The sequence below is a fragment of the Argopecten irradians genome, chromosome 14, assembly GCF_041381155.1.
Source record: "Argopecten irradians isolate NY chromosome 14, Ai_NY, whole genome shotgun sequence".
In the NCBI taxonomy this organism is placed as follows: domain Eukaryota; kingdom Metazoa; phylum Mollusca; class Bivalvia; order Pectinida; family Pectinidae; genus Argopecten; species Argopecten irradians.
The window spans coordinates 37,325,678-37,338,141 of NC_091147.1; the positions used below are offsets into that span (position 1 = coordinate 37,325,678).

The 12,464-nt window shown below is 33.3% G+C and overlaps 1 protein-coding gene across 5 annotated transcripts in view; it reads left to right on the top strand.

Moving 5' to 3' along the window:
* The window catches only part of LOC138307704 (FERM, ARHGEF and pleckstrin domain-containing protein 2-like), a 129,654-nt gene that overhangs the window by 58,505 nt on the left and 58,685 nt on the right, over nt 1–12,464 (top strand). For 3 of the 5 annotated variants that reach the window (XM_069248542.1, XM_069248544.1, XM_069248543.1), the window contains exons 5-12: nt 113–210; nt 1,621–1,747; nt 3,279–3,366; nt 3,777–3,932; nt 5,111–5,125; nt 7,546–7,581; nt 9,718–9,878; nt 10,865–10,939. In XM_069248542.1, the coding sequence (XP_069104643.1) occupies nt 113–210; nt 1,621–1,747; nt 3,279–3,366; nt 3,777–3,932; nt 5,111–5,125; nt 7,546–7,581; nt 9,718–9,878; nt 10,865–10,939 (756 nt within the window). The remainder of the gene's footprint in view (nt 1–112; nt 211–1,620; nt 1,748–3,278; nt 3,367–3,776; nt 3,933–5,110; nt 5,126–7,545; nt 7,582–9,717; nt 9,879–10,864; nt 10,940–12,464) is intronic. The other 2 variants (XM_069248546.1, XM_069248547.1) reach the window with 2 other exon arrangements.

Genomic DNA, 12,464 nt, shown 5'->3' on the forward strand with positions numbered 1-12,464 from the left:
CTCAATACCAATTCACCATATGTCAGCTGCGTTGAAATATTTTGTGTATAGCCAAAACAAAATCATGATTTTGTTTGTTGATTTATGCCTAATGGGAATGTTCTTGTGACAGGTATTTATTTTCACTGCAAATCAAAAAAGATCTAGCAACAGGCAGCATGCAGTGCAGTGAGAATACAGCAGCTTTGGTGGCCTCCTATATCGCTCAAGGTGAGTACAGTATACAGGACTCATTCACCCCTGAAAATTCATAATGAATTATTCCAATGTTTGAATTGGAAGAGTTTAAATATGTCTGAAGGGGTGAATTGTTTAAGCCCACTTTGGAAAAAAAAAAGAAAAAACAATTAAGAAATATGAAATAACATTAAATCCAGCTTACAAGTAAAGCAAATCTTATGACTGTTTAAATTTTACTTAGCTATCTTATGTATAATATTTTCATTGTGAAGAAAAATGATGTGTTCTGTTAGTTTCTCAGTGTTATCTATATCTCTGGATTTTATTGTCACTAAGTGACAAACTCTTTATCCCAATGTCTACTAGACAGCATCACACTCTTCTTTCCGTGTCTATCAGTAACCATGGTAACAGTGGCTTTGTCTGTTGCCATGGTTACTACTAGCCAATGGATTGTTAGACCCATTGTTGTGGAAATCCTATTTGTTTTGTTAAGATTGTTAACACTGTAGACTTGCCGATTCTAGTCCTGAAAAAAATGAGACATCTAGTCGTTAAAAAAATAAAATCAATATTCCGTTTAAGTTCATATTGGCCTCCAATTTCTTTAACAATTAATATGAAATGTCAGAGATCTGTGATTTTATTTTTGACTTCACTTTCTCCTTCTCTCTTTATTCTCTAATAGCCCCTTAATAACAAAACAAATCCTTCTGAAAGAATACTTAAGGTGATTCACAAATAAGGCCTCCTTAAACTCTCTCTGTTGTATGGTACTTGTTTTAGCTTAAAGAAAGTGTTCACTCATTTCCTACATTTGAAAAAACTTTTGTCCATTTAGTTCTCACTTTCATATACCGTATTTGACCCAATAAGTGTCCTGGGTGATTAAAAATATAGAAAATGAACGGGCACTTAATCAGACCAAATTTGAGCAGACATTTCACACAATATGCAGTGTAGGCCATTAATCAATTTACACATATATCAAAATCTTTACGGTTTATAATGTTTTAGTCTGTATTTAAGTCGGTATAAGTGAAATTGAGGCCGCAAAATAGGGAATGGGCATTTTATGGGTTGATAATGGCTTCTAAACCAATAGATATGATGAAGAAGAAAACTAATCGGTACAAATATTTTCTGCAAAGTGAAGGACCTATGGTCAAAATCAATTGTCTTTTAATCAAACTCTTTATGTTTGCACAAAAAAATATCCCTTAAAACATTGTCAACCACAAATTTCTATATTCCATACTCCAATTGGCAATGTGCTGAGCCATTTTCCAAAAATAGGCCTTAGAGACCCATATTCAGACCTTTGACCTAGATAAAAAAACTTGTCCTAGTTTATCTCCATAGAAACTGTTAATACAGAAATGTTATTTGCTGAATATTTTGTTTACATGTAATATTTTATGTGTTTTTTTGTGTCATCAGCGGAGATTGGGGACTTCATCGTAGAGGAATACCTAGACCATACATATCTCAAGTCACTGAACGCTTTTGTACCTCACCAGACAGAAGAGCTCCTCAAGAAAGTCATGGAGTACCACCGACAGCATATGTTAGTACAGTAGAACTTGTTATAAAAAAATATGCTTACAACAAATTCATGGTTATAACATAATTTACATATCCCATCTGTTATAAAAATATGCTTACAACAAATTCATGGTTATAACATAATTTACATATCCCATCTGTTATAAAAATATGCTTACAACAAATTCATGGTTATAACATAATTTACATAACCCATAAAAAATGTGCTTACAACAAATTCATGGTTATAACATATTTTACATATCTCATCTGTTATAAAAATATGCTTACAACAAATTCATGGTTATAACATAATTTACATAACCCATAAAAAATGTGCTTACAACATATTCATGGTTATAACATATTTTACAAATCTCATCTGTTATAAAAATATGCTTACTACAAATTCATGGTTATAACATAATTTACATATCCCATCTGTTATAAAAATATGCTTACAACCAATTCATGGTTATAACATAATTTACATATCCCATCTGTTATAAAAATATGCTTACAACAAATTCATGGTTATAACATAATTTACATATCCCATCTGTTATAAAAATATGCTTACAACCAATTCATGGTTATAACTTAATTTACATATCCCATCTGTTATAAAAATATGCTTACAACAAATTCATGGTTATAACATAATTTACATATCCCATCTATTAAGTTCCTATAAAGACCATGTTATCAGCCAAAATCTTAACACACAAAAGTCAGGGACATCACAATTACTACAAACATATTGTGTAGTTGTTTAATTTTATAGGAAGAAAATTGTGTTATTTCCTTTCTGATATTCATTCCCTGGGAAAATGTTGTCAATGTTACTTAGAAGGATGATGATTATGATTCCACAGTGGGATAGTAAGTTTGGTTACTTAGAGGGATGGAAATTATGATTACTTAGAGGGATGGAAATTATGATTACTTAGAGGGATGGAAATTATGATTACTTAGAGGGATGGAAATTATGATTACTTAGAGGGATGGTAATTATGATTACTTAGAGGGATGGAAATTATGATTACTTAGAGGGATGGTAATTATGATTACTTAGAGGGATGGTAATTATGATTACTTAGAGGGATGGTAATTATGATTACTTAGAGGGATGGTAATTATGATTACTTAGAGGGATGGTAATTATGATTACTTAGAGGGATGGTAATTATGATTACTTAGAGGGATGGTAATTATGATTACTTAGAGGGATGGTAATTATGATTACTTAGAGGGATGGTAATTATGATTACTTAGAGGGATGGTAATTATGATTACTTAGAGAGATGGTAATTATGATTACTTAGAGGGATGGTAATTATGATTACTTAGAGGGATGGTAATTATGATTACTTAGAGAGATGGTAATTATGATTACTTAGAGAGATGGTAATTATGATTACTTAGAGGGATGGTAATTATGATTACTTAGAGGGATAGTAATTTTGATTATTTAAAGGGATGTTCATATTGACAAAGGGATAGACACCTAAGGCATTGTTTATTTTATTATAATGTATTCCATTGTTTTTTAGAGGTGAAACTCCTGCTGAAGCTGAAGCTAGTCTTTTAGACACGGCCAGAAAGGTGGATACATACGGTGTGAAGCTCTGTCCGGCCAAAGTAAGTCCACGATACTCTGGTGTACTGCTACCATCGTTGTCTTTTTGTTATACAGAGAAGTTACTTGTTTCAATCTCCAAACAGAATATGTTATGTTTGAGAGCTTGCCTTGTGGCAGCTCCGACAGCTTTCTCCTCGAGAGGGAGACAGTGGTAAAGGCAGAGAACGTTTTGATGGTTAACTGTTTTGGATCTGTGTGTTAAATATGTATAAACCTTCTAATATATTGTTAATTAATCTTTACAGAAATTTGGTACAATTTTCTGCTGTGAAAATCTTGGATATCAATTGGCATAATGCAATTGTGTAAATGTTGCATATTATGTTAGAGCTTGTGTAATCCTAGCGGGATAAGAGCGTAAAATATTTCGCTGAATTTTTGTTCATGGTTGGATGGTTTCTCTCCATAGGACCATGAGAATGTGTCACTCCACCTGTCCATCGCCCATGTTGGCATCCTCGTCTTCCAGTTACATACCAAAATCAACACGTTCTCCTGGGCCAAGGTCCGCAAACTCAGCTTCAAACGAAAGAAATTCCTCATCAAACTTCACCCAGAGAGCTACGTAAGTGTCTATACTGCAGACTTTAGGTCAATAGGTCATATAGGGTCAGGGGTCGTAGATTGTAAAGGGTTAGGAGTTGTAGATTGTGTAGGGTCAGGGGTCAAAAACTAAATGGTCAGAGGTCATAGATTGTATAGGGTCAGGGTCATAGATTGTGTAGGTCAGGAGGTCATAGATTGTAAAGGGTCAGTAGAAATACATCGTGTAAGTCAAATGTCATAGATCATGTGTTTAAGAGACATAAATTGTGTAGGTTCAGAGGTCATTGTACAAAGGGGCAATTATTTTCTGGGGGTTAGATGTGAAAAAGTAGATAGCTTTTCTCTAGTTTGTTTTAAGTGCCCATACATAATAGATAATAACACAATATACTAATGAAACAAAGCAGTAAATGCCATTAAAATCTTAGTTAAACTGACTTAATTCTTTAGAAAGTCTTCCATGTTTTTATCATGGGTACAGATCGAAGAGGGCTGTAGTATTGTTGAAGTAGGTCCTTATACGTTTGCTGTGACATTGAATAATTACAAACATGTCATTATATCCGGCACCTGCTTGTAACGTCTGCTTCACTTCTGTTTATATCAGAGAAATTCTGACAGAAAATCTTTCTCCATTTTACTGTATTTCATTCATATATGTTGTCATTCTTACTACTGAACTTCCATATCCTTCTGTGGATACAGAAATTTGTGGATTTAAAAATGAAATGGAAATTAATTTAAAATAGATAGATTGTTGATATTGATTTACGGAGATAAACTTTTATGAATTTATTCTGGTTGCGAATATCGCAAAAGTAAATCACACATGAATGTTGGTTAACAGTATATTTATCAATCAGGATGTGACATATTTCTGTCATTGTATCAGTTTAATTTTTTTTATAGGATTCAGAATAGTACAGTGAGCTACATTCTTAATCAATGGTGATTTTAATCTTTGCCATGTGTTAAATAAGAAGGCCTTGTAAAATTCTAAACATTTATATCAATGAAACATGTTAAAAGATGTGATAGGACAACCAAAAATGTCTAGATTTTAAAACTGTTTCGTATACAACAAAAACAGCTCCATGGCTGATATGTCCACTGGCCGCGCGGGTCTCGCGGCAGTAAGTTATCAATACAATAATTATCCCTCTTGTGGTGCTAAGTATCCTTTATATTTTTCCACAGCCGGTCAAAGAAAAGGTGAGATAGTTGGAGATCAACTTTATTCCTTTTTTCTATAGTATGGGGCTATTACCTGCAAAATGCACAGAAATGCTGGATAATGCTTCAGATTTGCACTTGCTTGATAATAATGGAATCTATATATCAATTATATACAATACACGGATCATATCTCATATACCCGGATCATATCATGTCTCAATGCTCTGTGAACCATGTCTCTACGGCAACAAAGTCTAAGTAGTGGAAGTAATTGTTTGTTACAAAAAAAATAAAGAAGATAATCCATGTTTCTGTGGTGTTTTCACATGACAAAGATAAATATTTTGCTGTTTTTGGAGAAATTTACCTATATTAAGATATATATCGATGAATACTGTATAGCAGGTTATGTTTCTCATTTTGTGGGACATTGCTATGAATGTCAAAATTAATTACAAAAATTTGAACCTGCAAAATAAACAGGCTGTACAGTAGTTGGCAAACAGTGAATACAATTCATACAATTATTCTATCAAAAGAAAATCATTGAGATTTATTTGATAATTAATTTACCCCTGTAATTACACAATTGACTGCTCCAGCCTTGGAATAAGACAAGTCCATTATTGTGTTTGGGGATTTAAGATTAAGCAAAATGTAATTCTGAAGTATAAAATGAGAGTTTCTAGGCAGTTTGTGTGGTGGATAGCCCATACTCAGCTTGTGTAGAATAACCTTTCCGAAGTTATCGGTTGTAATGGATGCTACTGGTATCAGCTAGAACTGTGCATGTTACTGCATCTCTGAAATCGGCGTGGGGAAGTCATGTGATCAATAGTATCGTACATGTCAAATTTCAGGCTCGCTTCAGGTAACAAAATGTTTTACATTTATTTACCGATTGTTTTTACAGTTTGGTGCATCGTAGGTACCCTTTCACGGTTTGGGGCATGTATGTACCTGCAATAGCATTCTTTGTATTCCTTTAAAATGATTTATTTTAAAAAAGTGAAGTTTTTTGGCCAACATCGATTCTGTGGATCAAAGATGTAGCTCCTAATGTGAATTGTCAGTTTTGATCCATATGTTATTCTGTACGAGTGTATTCACAATATCAAGGTTGGTTAATAAATACTCTTTAAAATAAACAGTTTTTCTGGAATATAAAGATTAACATTACGGAAACAGTCCACTAAACTGCAAAATAATTGACACAGTAAATCGTTAATCACTGAACAGTTTTTACCTAAAGTGAGTCTAAAATTTGCCGTGTAGATACCTTTCGATCATATGACTAATCATGTGGCTTCCCCACCATGGAAATGTGATGGGTATAAAATGTGGTAAGGATTTCTTCTTGTGTTTGTAATATGTTCCCCATTCCCGGTCCGGGTTACATATTCCACTGTTGTTTATCTACCCTTGGGTATACTGGCCACATTTGCTGCGGAGTCATGAATAATTCATAACTCAGATCCTTTTCATTTGATTGGTTCAGCCAGAGTTGATGACCAATGAAAACTAACATGTCATATTTCATTTACAGTATACTACTGTACATTTATCGCGTAGCAGCTTGTAGAAAGAATGTCTAGATTTTACTCCTTTAACAAAGAACTTTTACAGATATTATAATGATTTCACACATGTGATTGTAGTTGTAGGATATTGTTATAAACATTTTATGGTTTCATTCACTGACCTACATGTCAACATTGTCATTTAAAGAGAACAGCAGCAAATATGGCCTATTTTCTCGGGTTATTTAACAACAGTGATTTTTGCTCCTTGGACCGAGAAGGTATGTTCAAGAGCTCATTGTAAATAAAAGGCGTACAGTTCTAAATGTCAAAGCTCTGCTTTTATAATGGAAAATTATGTCCAAGAGCTCATTGCAAATTATTACTTTCCGTTATTTTGACCAGTTTGGGGTGCCCAGTGTTGTTACCTATCAGAGACAGATTTGATGTGTTGGTTTTTGCCGCATTCTTTTGACCAGTTGGGTGTGCCCTGTAGCTATTTGAGATAGATTTGCCACATTTTTTTTGACCAGTTGGGTGTGCCCTGTAACTATTTGAGATAGATTTGCCACATTTTTTTGACCAGTTGGGTGTGCCCTGTAGCTATTTGAGATAGATTTTCCACATTTTTGACTATCTTGACCAGTTTATACAGAATCTGAGCTTTCAATTGAACATGGCTTTTAACAGGTTTAGAATTTCCCCTTGGTCTTGTGGCAGAGATTGTTCATGACACTTCAATTTTAATAGGCAAAGGTATTTGAATCACTTGAAGCAGATTTGGAAAAAGGAAAAAAAACAAACTTTAATCAGCTCAAGTGTGATTTGAAAAGTAAAAGAAGATGCTATGTATTTTGAGAACGATTGTATTAGCTTGGTGTATTATGCAACTTTAACGCTGGGGCATGTATCTGATGGCATAATTTATTTAAACAGGGAACATCTGTTTCATCTCAGACATTTAAAGATAAGGTGAGCTGTCTTACTAGTGTTTCGATACTGCATTACCAAAATGGCTGAAAATGAGTGAAGAATTTTGGAAACTTCTTTTGTAGCATTATTTTGAATGCATGATTAAGTTTGTTTCTGTTTGATTTGGGGGAAAAGCATTATCGTAGATTGTTTAAAATTTTAATGCTTTTATTTAAAGTTTTGAACTTTTTTTAACGAATAAATATATCATGTCGTAATTATGTGACCTTTAAGGCCCATTGGCCTCTTGTCTAAAGAATATAAGACAAAATTATGTAAGACTCTTAAAAGCATGTCTGACTTCGCCGTTCGCTTTACTAGGCACTACACAAAACATATATGGCCATTTGTAGATGTTTCGCTGATGGTTTGACTAATGTAGAAATTCATTTAGAAGTTGATTTGTTTATTTCCTTCGTTACACAGGCTTAGTTGGTTAACTGTTGAAGTGATACAGCTAATAGCATGGCTATATAACTAACGACAACACCTGTCGGTGGGAATTATCATTGCTGGTTATCTTCATGTCTAAGTAATTGTTTGAGGTTATCTTCCATAATACTGGACTGAAGCCATATTTGCATATTCCAGAGTTATCTGCCCTTGCGGGTAGGTATTGATTATTGCGTCATGTTTTTGTGACAGTTACGTCACATTTTCAGTGGAAGACTAAATAATTTTTGCTCATCAAATGGTGACGTCACAATAGATACCTACACTCAAGGACAGATAACTCTGTAGTGTAATATGCAAAGATGAAAAATGTATTGAACACTACCTCACCAAGCCTTGTGTGATTTTAGTTGTAAAAATGAAAATCAAAAGGAAGTGCCAGATGATGTCTATGACCACCATCTTTAAATCTTGTTATTGATCTGAAGATGAGTACCAACAAATCTTTACCGTTTTATTGTGATCAATCCCATCAGGAAACTAGTATAGAATCAAGGAAAGGAAAAATCTGAAAACCATTATATGACCCATACTTCAATCTTGAAACCTTTTCATGTCTCAATTTAAGTTAGTTTAGCTCTAAAAAATTTGTAAGTTGTCATCATTGTCTTATTAGTAATATTAAGCTATTTGATTGGGATTGAAATGTTTTATAAAAGAAGATGTTCTGGGCAGCCATGGTTGTGCATAGCAACCAGCATATAATTTTTTTATATATTTTTCAACATTTGCATGTGGGATTGGATTATACTTTATTTAACAGCAAGAGAATGCAAAATAAAAATACATGATTTTTGCTTGAATGGTTTTAAAAAAAAAAAAACTTTTTTATTGTTTTTCTTGTTTGTTCCGAACATCCATTAATTTGATGACATTTTGTTATTTTGGTCATTAACTCATCCACCCCTGAAGACACATTTAGATTCTTCTAAATCAAAGACTAGACCAGTCCATTATGGTATTTCAGGGGTGAATGAGTTAAAAAAGGACATAAATGTTTTGGTTGAACTTATTCACCCCTAAAGACACAATTAGACTCTTCTAAATCAAAGACTTGACCAGTCCATTATGAAATTTCAGGGGTGAATGAGTTCAATGTTTCGGAATCCTGTATGTTTGGACTTTGTTTTACCTTGGCATGAAATTTCCTTCTAAAAAAAGAAATTGTACTTGGTAGTGTTTGACAAAGCCGAATTGATTGGCGTGTGAATTTGTTGACCTATGTTACATAGTGTAGATGTTGGCATGTATTCTTACATTCTCTTAGACAAAAGGGAGATAACTTTGATAAAGTTTTAAAACATCTGAACGTTGATACCTATATCATTTTAAGTTTTATATACATCTGGACATTGTTACCGCAATCAGTAAAATTTATATACATCATGATGTTTTATATACTTCACAAGGAAGCATAACTCAATTCATAAAACATAGCAAAATTATAATGATTTAAAAATATTTTCTCAAGAAATACAAATATTACGTTTCTTGTTTTATGACATTGGTTCCAATGTGTTTGACTCTGTTACGTTAATTATCCTTGATAACTGACGTCTTTCATAACTGATGTTTTTGATAACTGACATCTTCAGTTATGGATGTCTTAATTCATTTTTATTGGATAAAAGACCTCTATTTATTTTTATTGGATAACTGACCTTTGTTTATTTCATTTGACAGGGGTACTACAAAGATACGGTGGAGTTTTTCTTCGAAAGTCGGGATGAGTGCAAAATATTTTGGAAAAAATGTATAGAACATCATGCATTCTTCCGCTGTCATACGGTTAAAAAGGTTCCTAGAAACAAAACACGATTGGTCAGCAGAGGGTCCTCCTTCAGGTACAGTTGTCATGGCAACGTTTGTGTTGTTATTGTTATTAATCTGCTTGTGTATTTCTTTATATGCACAAGCTGTGCTCCAATTTTCTGGGAACCTTAATATGGGTTTTTTTTCCCTTCAGAACAGGAACAGTAATATTCATTCTCCCCTAAAGACACATTTGAACTGTTCTGATTCCAAGGCTGGAATAGTGGCTGGAATAGTTCATTATAAATGTTTTGGGGATGAATGAGTTAAAGTTAAATTTTCTTTGGTTTAATTTCAACAGAACAATTTTGGACTATTCTATTTTTCTGATATACTTAAAGCGATAGAGAACAGTTAAAGAATCTTTCTCAAACTTCATATATAGCTTTCCTTTGGTGCATAGTTTTGCATATTACATTTTAGGACCGATCAGAAAATAAGATGGCGAAGAGGCAGCTATCTTGGATTTTGACTATTGAATTTTGTCTTTACTATTTCTTGGAAAATACTAAAGGTTTCTCCCTCAATTTACATATGTAGGTTCTTCTTGGTGCCATACTAGTCTTTGGGGCCAATAAAAAAATAGCTAACAGAAAAGAAAGGAAAAGAAAATCAGATAGAAATTTTATGGTGGACACCAAGATCCCTCCTGGATCTATCGCAAACTTTCATTTTTATTTTCAAATATGTATGTATCCATTGTCAGCTCCATATACTGTTCACAAACTTTCTTTCACATGCAATTTACTTTAAAAAAAATTTGCAATTCAACAAAATTCATGTAAGTTTATCTTTGAGAATTGATATCAACATCATGAATATTGATCAGAATTTCATGTAATTTTTCGAATCTGCGAATGTTAATCTTCACAAAATTGTTTTTAAATTTAGTTTCCATTGAAAGAAAGTTTGTTTACGGTATTAAGTACAAAATAATGAAATCAAAACAATTCAGAAATGAATTTCAGTACTGACCACTGAGTGTTAAGGTAATAGAGATTCTCCTTTGTGTGCACAGGTACAGTGGGCGGACCCAGAAACAGCTGATGACCTACGTGAGAGAGACATGTGTCAAGAGTCCTTCCTTTGAAAGGTACGTAGATCCCGGATAGATTCCGGATATTTATAGAGGATAAGAAAGATGTCATGATTTTCATTGATCTTTTTGGTTTTAATTTTAACTAGTGATTGTTGGAAAGTTTGTGTGACTTAGAAACTGTAGATTTTGTTTTTATTTTATAATAATTACTTATGTACCTGCATTACCCTAGACAAAGGTTTTCAACACACTTGGCATGATGAGGCTTTTTCCTGAAACAATTTAAGAAGAATTGCATTAGAAATTTAGGTGATCGAAGAAAAAAATTAATTAATTAAGTTCACCAGTTGGCTCCGATAAAATTTAATATTGGACAATTCAACACGTTAGAAAAAACTTTCACAATAATTTTTATTTTTTAAATGAAAGATATAGGGGGAAAAAATTAAAAGAAAAGAAAAGATGTCTCTTTCCCTATTGGAATTAAGTTTTGAAAATCTTATTTTGCGAAAAAATATCACAACAAATTTGTACTACACATTAAGTTACCAAATTGACAACATCCTCAGAGAGAAAAAAACTACCTGACTTGTTTTTGCTATTTTGTTTGGGTTTGAAGTCTAAACTTTATCATCCTTGTTTTCCGTGCTTGGCTTCGCAGGACTAACACAAAGTAAGTTCGTGTTTTAGCGGCATGCTGGTTGGCATGGTAGCGATCATATGACCCCTAGAGCACCAATCTAGGCTGGAGCACTGTTGTTACGTGTTGGTGTTGTGGGCTGTTTTAGTTAGAGTCACAAAATCTGTGTTGATTATAAGTCATGTGGCATGTGTGCTCTAAATGGTGCTAATGACTTCAGAAAGATAAAAGTTTAATGTACTATGTGCTCTAAATGGTGCTAATGACTTCAGAAAGATAAAAGTTTAATGTACTATGTGCTCTAAATGGTGCTAATGACTTCAGAAAGATAAAAGTTTAATGTACTATGTGCTCTAAATGGTGCTAATGACTTCAGAAAGATAAAAGTTTAATGTACTATGTGCTCTAAATGGTGCTAATGACTTCAGAAAGATAAAAGTTTAATGTACTATGTGCTCTAAATGGTGCTAATGACTTCAGAAAGATTATAAGTCATGTGGCATGTGTGCTCTAAATGGTGCTAATGACTTCAGAAAGATAAAAGTTTAATGTCCTAATAGTATAAATAGCGAGTCTTACAATCGTGGCTAAAATGTGATTTGAATTTTATCAAACGAGTTCAACAACACTTATGTGTAAAGGAAAGAAACAGGAAGCAGTGTCACCTGTAAGCAGTTGGCAGCACATTATACCTGCCTGATGAGCTCCTGGCCCAAAGGCCCTATCACAGCTATGCTTCCTTCATCCATCTGTATGGCTAGAGAAATCCATCATCAAATCCTTTAAATCATTACTTATCCTGAACAACTTTGTGGAGTATTACCAAATTTAGTCTGAAGCATCAATTATGCATTTGTGTATTACACAGTTATCTGCCCTTGTGGTTATGTATTGAGTTTCGCACACAAAATAATTACGTCATGATTATGGATAACTACC